We start from the raw sequence: 9890 nt of genomic DNA on the forward strand, positions 1-9890 counted from the left end.
AGGTCTTACATTCACATTTGGAGGAGAAAGGTCTGATTGCTGGCTGAACCTGCCTGCCTTCCTAAGGTGCTGTGCATACCCAGTTATGCTGCAGTCCAGTCAGTCCACCTCAGAGTTCAACCTAAGATACTGCACAATCAGCTGGTATTGAAAGAAGAATGAGGCAAGGAGAGAAGTTGGACAGAATGAGCAAGTTACATGAGGTAGACATACACAAAGGTCCAAGATCTTTCATCTTCAAATATGACTAAAAGACAATAAAAAGACAATGACATGAGAGGTCAGGACAATAGTTTATAAGCTGTATTTCTAGACAGCAGTCAGAAAGGAGATTCTAGCTTCTTCTGATGTAGCCAGAAGAAAGTGACGTGAATTGTTGACGTGTAGACAGGAAGGAAACAGATTCAGAGACACTGTAGAGAATGTCAGAAACCGGTTATAATCTGGCAGAAAGAGACAAGTCAAGGATGGAAAAGGAGGACTTCATTAAAAATAGGACATTGGCTTCTGACACTGCTGCATGTAAGGTGACAGTAAGACATTTGTAAGGACATTTTTACAGGTCCAGTGTGACATACAGCTGCTGGCAGGGGGAGAGAAAGGAAAGCAACTCACCATATTGAGACAGTGAATGAACAAATAGAAACACAGGAGACAGGAACTGTGAAAGCCAAAGGAGGGAAAAATACTGAGGCCAAGCATGTCTACCAGATTCAAGTACCTAAGGTTTGGATACAAGACTTTAAAAAAAGCATTTTCAAAGACCACAGAACAGTAGTTGGACTGGAGGTCCTCTACAATGCAAGTGGAAAGGAAGAACCTACAGTAACATTTGGAGAAGCCTGAAGGTGAAATAAAAAATTATGGCAAAACATACATGTAATCTAGTCCAAAATTTGTGTTCTTTTGCAACAGGAAAAAATAATCAGCTGTACTTATTCTAAGAAGAAAGTTACTGGAAAGAAATCTTGTAGGTAACAAGGAGAGAAAGGCAGGAAGCATGGCTTCACAGAATGTTTTAAATTGGATGATGATGAACACCACACTCTAGAATTAAGCAACATTCTGTTCCCACCTGAATTATCTGACTTCCTTTTCTGAGCTCACACTAACTAGAGAACTGATTCTATGTCCCTATATATGAATTTAGTGTATTTGCTACTGTGCACCCCTCCTTCTATTGGATGTTAAAAGTTCTTTATAAAAACAACTGCACCATGATCCCAGTATTACCTCTACCAGCCTGATTACCCATGGTTAGTAGACTATGACAATATTTAGAACTGGTCATATCTTTGCACTGTCAGTTTGAAGGAAATGTCAACATCTCATAATTTGGTTTGATTTTAATCAGTATGGCAGGCCAATTTGCAGGTCATGGATATCAAAATGGAATCATTATGTCCTACAGTGCTTGTCAAACCAGGTAGTAGGAAGCCACATAGAAACACAGAAAAGTTTGAACCAACAGCTTAGCAGAATTCTGTCTCTAGCAAATATGTTTGTGTAAAATGCTTCTGCAAAAGAGAAAAAATCATTTTGCTGGGTTGACACTCCCAAAGACATTGTGTTTCATAAGGATATCCCTCAACTCTTCCAACTAGAGTGTTTAACCAGTCAAAGCAGAATTTGGCAAACATTATAAAAAAAATGCAAGTTGTAATTATTACAATTTCATAGCAAAGAAATGTCAACCAATCTTCAACTAATTATCACAAGATACCCAGTATTAAGTTGAGGGGATTAGTTCCAGACAAAAGTTAATCTAAGATCTCTTGCCAATGCGGCATTAGTTTATGCTAGATAACAATTGGATTCAATCACCCAAAGTTCTGACCTCAGGTTATGCTGTTCACAGTGCATGGATGCTGGGGATCTATAATTTCTAGTGTGTTTGATCTGCAGTAATTCTACCAAAAACTCTTTGATTGCCTACTGATGATTTACACTACGATTATTATCATCACTTTAACTGTAGAGAAAACCTGTGCAATCTTATGTATCTCTGGGTACACTAGCCTTTAATTCAGATTCTGACTGCATTTTTCAGCAAAATCTCTCAATCTTACTCAATCTCTCTTAGTGTGCTGTGCTTCACACTGCAGTGTTGTCTGGAGTACACAAATAGGTTTTCTTTTGATCGAGGCTGGGTCAGGAGATGGGCTTCACAGCACACCTTATGCACACCAGTGGTCCTTCACTTCATGAGATGAGACTTGATTTAAAGTGCCCACCATGTCCTCAGAAACAAGTGCCTCATTCTACAGATAACACTCCTCCAACCACACCAGCTGCTATTAATAGTCTCTGTGTGGTTTTTTTCTGGGGCAGGAAAGAGGTTCTCTAATGTTATTAATATTTTTCTAATTGATCATATGATCATATTTTAGTGGGCTTTAAAAAACACAATGTGTAAGAAATACATTATTTGACATGATCGCATATCACAGGAAAAAATGAAACAGAATTGGCAACATCAAGTTCTCCCAATTTACAGCAATTCTAAGTTTTAAAATCCACCTGGGACACAGACTCTGCCAAGTAATCTCTGGAGCCTTGGAAACTTTTTTTATCTTCAAATTCTTTTTTTGGTGTGGGAGGTGAGGACAGGACTTAGAGTGAAAAAAATGAAAGATTAGTATCAGCTGAACAGATCCAGCACATGTAGAGAAAAGTTTAAAACAAACCCTAATATTGTTATAAATTCCAAGATAAGTGAACAGGCAACAGGAGAAGGTTCAGATGCAACAAGGACTGTGCCTGCTAGTTTATCTTTGTGAGTGTTTGAAAGTAGATGACAACATATAAAAACAAAAAAGCCAACACTATCATAAAAAGATGCAAAATGAGCTGCAGAGATGAAATGGTACAGGCCGTCTACTATTTAGTGCTCCTTGAAACTCTGAAAAAAGGGAAACACCCTCCTTGTTACTGCTGACTTATCTGCAGTGCATTTCTTTGTGAGACAGCCATCAATTCAGCACGACATTTTCAAAGGGCATTATCCCTGCTCATAAACTGTGGATCAAACAGCTAGAAAGGGGAGTGAAAAACAACAGTTTAAGCATAATAATTTCTTCTGACAGTCCCAAAAATGTTCTTTCTAGCTTTAGAACACCCTCCTGCATTGAAACAACACATGGGAAATCCAGCCTTTCACTAGACAGAGACTAGCATCAGAATGTACATTTACTGCCTCACATCAGCATTTAATACAATTGCTTTTTCCACCCTCCCTCGTCCTTGATAGTCTAATATAAAGCACTTTTTCTGCCTCTCAGTTGTTGTTCTGAAAGAGACATGTATGCCGAAGTGAGTTCAAGAAGTATAAGTCCATGTTCAGACCATCTCCCTTCCCCAAAAGCCTGCACGCACCAGGGTGTATTTAGGCATCCCCACAATCACACAAGACTTACTTTAAAAATTGGCTTCTTGTGCTAGTTTGACAGCTGGCTTCTCAGCTGGCCAGACAAACAGGAGAAGGGAGAGATTTAAAAGTCCCACAGATCATCTAGAGACTCCAGCTGTAGGTGGGGACTCTCATTCTCTCTGTGATGCTACCTAGCATTTCCTTTGCACAGCATTAGGTTAGATTTCAAATTAAAGTCAGTGTAAGTTCTAACAATGCAGTTTAGGATAACTGAACAACCACATGCAAAATTCCAAGATTTATTACTGGCCAAAATCAGTTTGGTGGGCTTCTCCTGCTACTACCTTTATTCTTAAACTGTCACATGACATGTAAAATTAACTAGGTATCTTTTTGTGTGTTTAAATATTAACAGCCACAAACTCAGTTTAATCTTTCCATTTGACCTCTGAGAAAACCTCCAAGAAAAGGTCCTAGCTGGGACTTTTCAGTGAAGGTGACACCTCTTCATTAAGAACTGGACTTCTGCACAAATTGCTGGACTGTTACCTATAAATCTTTACAAGGTAAGAACTGATGAAGTGGGGAGAATTGTTGCAACATGGCCCAGGATTTTTGCCACTCAATTACACAGAGACAGGCTTTTCATTAACTTATCATTAGATACAAGGACCAATTCTGAATCGCTGGCTAAGATGAAGGATGCCTCCATAACAGATTTCTTCTTATGCAAGCTTCACAGTAAATTGAATCACATTAAACTTCAGTGAAGAGCCTAAAATGGGTACCAGCTAGCATTATGGCTTTTCAAAGTTAACACAAGCCACTGGGACAACTACCAGGAATGACAGCCTACTCTTTTAAATTATGTGCCTTACCCCTCTGCTAGAACTCCCTAAGTGACTGCAAGCCAAACACTATAACATCCTTCCTTCTGAAGAAAATCCTAATCTATTCCACAAAGAGCTAATTCACTTTATAGAGATCAGAGACTTAAAATTTTTTTATTATTATTTTTGTTTTAATCCTACATACGCAATAACAGTGTATAGCAAAAACAAGCATCTGGGGATTCTATATGCCTCTGTCCCATAGAAATACCTTTCACTAGTCAGGCAGTGGGTCCTAGGCACTTTTGACATTTTTATTGCCTAAATGATTTTCTAAAGAATCTGGTCAGAAACTACTTAATCACAGCTTGATCTGATCAGAACTGCACCCACGGAGAAGGACATTTAAGGACATTGCCTATATTATTTTCATTGAGCTGTCAGTTTATTGTCATTTTCCTTGTGCTTTTTAGTTAATTTCTTTCTTTTAAAAAGAAAGCTTAGCTTTGTTCTGATCTGGTTAATTGTTCAAAATTGACAGCTGAAACCTTTTTTTAAACAAAATATGGATTCAAGGCATTGGCAAAGTCTCATCTGCCATTAGCCTGTTCTGAACTTAAAGGTTTTGCTGCAATGGAGGAAAAGCTAGGCAGGAAGCCAAGGAATTTGCCTCAGGCTGTACAGTCTTCTCCAAGAAATAAGCTGTGCTGTAGGATATGTAATCACACCATCCCCTTTCCCAGTTCAGCCAGTCACCTCCTTATCCTCTGGCATGGCAGGACTCCAGTAGCTGCCTGCAGATGTCCAAGAAGGTGTCAGCAAGGCTCAGTATGGCTTGATGGAAGTAGTGTTGTAAAAGGGAAAGATTACCACTTCTAGCAGACAGTTTACTCCATAGACAGGTCTCAGTAGGATGGAACACATGTTTAAAGGACTGAAAATGCCTACCAATACAGGTCACATAAGAAACAAGCTAAAAGCCAAATGAGTTCTCAGGTCAGCAATGAAAACAGCCTAAAATCTTTGTGACATCTTAACAAAAGAGATGCCAAGAGCTCAAACTGCAAGGTCAACAGTGTTATGGCCAGTTCAAACAATCAAGTTGAAGCCTGGGAATGTAAAGAGACAGAAGAACGATGCTCATTGCTATCTAAAGGTCAAAGCTTTTACAGGATATTGTGTTCCAGAACCAAAGTAGGTCTGTCCCTCACCATATCTAATCACAAAAGGTGTTGAGGAATTGGCTTTAGCTCATATTCTAGGTTATGTTGAGAACTTCCTTGCAAAGTTCTTCCACTTATCTGTTTAGACAGGTTTTCAACCTGACACATGATGATTTGAAAGAATTTATATACTTCCAGAACAAACACATCATCAGTTATCAATTAAGAATTCACGCTCAAGTCTGTCTGCAATTAGGGAACATTTAAGTCCATGCTGATGATTATTTCTAAATAGCAACATTTTCTGCAGTTCAGTCCTAGAAAGTGGTGCCTTGATTTTACCCACACTGTGTCACTGCAATACACAGGAAAAAAAAAAGGATTACTAGTGTTTAAATAAGACTTCATTTACTTTGTTTTCCCTCAGAGAATGACTTTTCAATAAAATTCCAGCAAGAATAACTGCTTTATGTAACAATACAAGTAGTAGTATTTCCTGCCAGTTTAAGCCATCCAAGTCAATTCTTTAAATACCTACAATGCAGCTCTTTCCTCCTTTCATTTCCATTAATCTATAAGATTCATTTTGATAAGTACAATAATACTTGAGAGACCTTAAGAGAAAATATTGAGTAGATGGTGTTTGGACAAAAATTAACATTGCCATAAAAGCCAGAATGAAGTCAGCAGCTCTGTATTACCCTAGGACAGGAAAAGACCAGCTGCATTGAGAAAAGTTAACATTTTCATACAATCAAAAGAAATAAAGATTTTTACAGAAGCCTTGCTTAAACATTTAGTCTCTTCCAAAGCAGACTTCAGAGAGAGAGGCTTTAGCTAAACAAAAGACCTTCTCAAAGGGAAATGCTTAGATTCATTCAGAGTTATTGTTCCTTCACAAACAAATGCCAAAGTCAAAAGTGCTTCCACAAACAAACAGAAGCTGTTACAGTGAACTGGCCAAAAATCTGTACTGGAAGTCCACACTCCTTTGATTTTCTTTTTTAATTGTTGTAATCTACTTAAAAACCATTAGACTTTTTTGAACTAGGGCTCAGATCACAAAGAAATGAGATTCCATTGAAGACTCATTGCAAAGCCGGCAATTTGTAAATCTTTAGAACAGCTTTTGAAATCTTGGCCAGAGACATTTGTAATGCAGCTGGTCTTCATAATTTCTTTTTTTCATGAAATCATTAGCTTGAGAATGAAAGCTATTAACTTGGGGAGTTTATTTATTTATCTTTTACAAGATTGATAAGAGACACAAGGACTAGTTGTATTAGTGAAAAGAAACAAAACAACTTACCCGGGCACCCTTCTCTGGAAAACATTTGCATCCAGCGCTGCAGTCGCGGCCCCCACATGGCCCACTGTAAGATTTCTTCCCACCCTATTAAAAAAAATATTTAAATTTAATGTAATAACTATTTGTCAGCTGAAGATCATCTTAAATTAAAATGCTTTGTTCCAGTACTTTTCACACATTACATTCATTGTGTGAACTTGCTGCAAAGTGGCAAAATACAGTTACTTCTCCATAATCGGGTCATTTTCAGAATTACCAAATAGACAGAAGAAGTTAAAAATCCTTTGAGGACAAGTGAATTTACACAAGTTGGTGCTGTTCTGCAAGCTGATGAGTGCTTTCTAGGACTACCAAAACCCTTAAAACTAGATTATGTTTTGAGATACTGAATGCACTATTAAACTAGGACCACAATCAATAGTTAGAACTTGTGCTTCAGCCATCCTGGGTGTCCAAATACCTCTACATCAATGACAACTACCAATATAGATTTAACCTTGTGATCCTTACAAATTTTCAAGAGCAAGAAGCTGCATTCTCTGAGCCACAAGAACAGACAAACTCCTGAATGAGAGAAGGTGGCATTTTTAGCTAAGGACAGATGTGCAGGGAAGATAGTAGGAAGCCACCATGGATTTTGATTTAATCTGAAAATATATTATATACTATATAGTATATATTTCAAGGATAATGATAAGGTTTATGTAAATCTGAAGTCCCTATATAATGATCTTAATTCCCAGCTAATACAGAGTGTGACAGTACACAAAAAAAGTCAAGTACATGAGTTTAGTCTAGAGAGCTTGACTCACTCCCTCCTACGCTCAACAGGCTTGAAACACTGGGCTGCCGAAAGCCCTGCAATACTATTGACAACACTGCAACAGTCCTGGAAAAACATTCAATTTAGCATTTTAATTTAGCCTCTCAATAAGAACACCCCTCTTTAAGGAAACTATCTTTCACTCTCAAGTGTGCTCAGGTACAGTCCCCAGGTTTTGGAACTCTGCATGGAATAAACATCTAAGTTCCTCATATCAAGGTGACCAAACTAAGTGCTGAAACAAGTTCAGACTCGAACTGAACATTTCCTTACTAAAAGCATTCACAGAAAATATTTTTAAAGCCTTTAAAATTTCCTGACATCTGTCGGTGAGGAAAGTGAAAAATGAAAGGCAATTCATGCAAGTTTCTCCTGTACTTTTGAACTTCTTTGTATCAGCTTTCTCAAAAAAGGGACTAGTCTGACATCACCTGGTAACTTTTCTGCTAAAGGTGAATAAAAGCCCTTGATACACCCTGACGTTTGCAGCATTTTACTAAATTAAACACCTTTGTTTTTAAGGCCAAGTAGAACAAACTAATAAAAAGCTTGAAGTCCAACCTCCCACACTTCCCTAGCCTGAAGGGAACATTATCTCTTGCTGCAAAATAGTCATAACAATCAGAACAACCTTCAATACTAAGAGGCATCAAGAATAAAAACCCAAGCAAACAATACCAGATTTCTTGGCAGGTTTGTTCAGATGAGACCCCATAGTAGATATGGGGATTTTGGACAACTCATTAACATCCTTCAGTAGGATCTAACACAATACTTGAGCAGAACAGAGAGTGATAAATTACAAGAGTTGCACTGACAATGCAGGCAATTCTGACCCTAGCCAGCAAGAAATCATTGTAAAATTAATGCACTGAAGATAAAAACAAAAGAAAACTTCAAAGAAGAGCAGAAAAATTGTATCTAGAGGTCATAAAATAGACTGTAAGAGCATCTCCAAACTCTCTGCTCAGACAAGGAATGATCAAGCACGAACCTGAGTCTGCAAGATACACTGGCAAGGGCTCAGTACAGAAAAACTGGTCCCTGGCTTAGCAGACACACTGTGGAGAGGTCATTTCTGACCACAAGCATTAAGACCTTAGGATCTGGTTCTAAGAAGACTTAAAAGTGAAGCACACAAAGACAAACCTTTGGCCATGACTATATGCAGCAGAAATTCAGACTAATTGCTAGCCAGTATCTACCTCTATTCCTGACAATTTTACGCTTACACTCTTAGCAGATCACTTTTATGCCTCCAGGGAATCAGATTATGCCTTCCCAGACACTTACTCAACCTTAAATTATTAAAATATTTTAACTTCCAATGATTTTTTTTCCTCCAGATTATTCTTTGTTCCAATAACAATTTGCCTTTGGGTCCTATGGTTCCCTTAATTCTGCTTGCGTCGTAAGAGCGAGTAAAGGCAGTGAAACTTCTCATGGCAGATCTGGATTCCTTTAAGGTCACTGCCTTGCAACAGTTGCTGTCTCAAAGCACTGAACCTCACCTCCTTAGAAATTCCCCTCTTTGGTCCTTCCCAGTCACAGCGGACTGGACAAAAAGCAACAATTCTTTCCACCCCACTGCTCATGCTGCTCCCCACAGTGCTGTGGTTAGCAAATATGGTTCTAGTCAAAATGCCACTGAAGTTTAAAGAAATTTTTCAATTTAATTTATTGGAGGCTGGATCAAAGACTCACTGACCCTTATTTAAAAAAAAATGAAAATATGTCCCTATTTTCTGTAAAACTGTGTTCACAATGTATTTCTAGGTTCCTTTTCACAGCACGAGGAGTCACTTTTTTCACTTGTGAATGAAAACATTTGGAAAGGAAGCAACCCAAAGCCAGTTGGCTCAAAACCAGGTGTTACATGTCCTAAGTATTTTCTTTAGGGGAAGTAGCTGACACCAGAGACTTCAAGGCTACTTAAATAGCAAACAGCCATGTGCACAATACTTACGAATACAAGTCTAAAGGCTGCTTATAAGACTCTACACCACAGTGTTCTCTTCTGAAAAGGTTTAATACATTTTTCCATTCAAATGTATGAACACACAGATCATTCAAACATTCACAGATTGTAATCTGAACATGCAAGCATGGGCCCTTCCTACTTGTTCTGTATATGTTTTCAGGATCTTTCCAACTGCTCTGAGATATGTTTCAGATTGATGAATACGGCTCCTCAGAAACAATAAAAACTAAAGAAATAAGGGTATCAGTTAGAGTGCTAAGTGCCCACATTATAACAGAAATTATACTATTTTAATTTAATTGACTAAAAGTAAACCAAGGTTTTCAGAAAAGAAAACATAAAATAGTAGCATTGTTAAAAAAAGTTATCCGAGATTCAAATAGTCATAAAATAAACTAAGTAACACACATACTG

General features: G+C 38.0%; 1 protein-coding gene across 1 annotated transcript in view; it reads right to left on the reverse strand.

Moving 5' to 3' along the window:
* The window catches only part of COL4A6 (collagen type IV alpha 6 chain), an 80692-nt gene extending 71602 nt beyond the window's left edge, over positions 1 to 9090 (reverse strand). The window contains exons 1-2 of the mRNA XM_051630608.1: positions 9007 to 9090; positions 6673 to 6756 (exon numbers count right to left, since the gene is read on the reverse strand). Of these exons, the coding sequence (XP_051486568.1) occupies positions 6673 to 6756; positions 9007 to 9090 (168 nt within the window). The remainder of the gene's footprint in view (positions 1 to 6672; positions 6757 to 9006) is intronic.
* Between the last annotated feature and the right edge of the window lie 800 nt (positions 9091 to 9890).

The sequence above is a fragment of the Apus apus genome, chromosome 12, assembly GCF_020740795.1.
Source record: "Apus apus isolate bApuApu2 chromosome 12, bApuApu2.pri.cur, whole genome shotgun sequence".
Lineage (NCBI taxonomy): Eukaryota > Metazoa > Chordata > Aves > Apodiformes > Apodidae > Apus > Apus apus.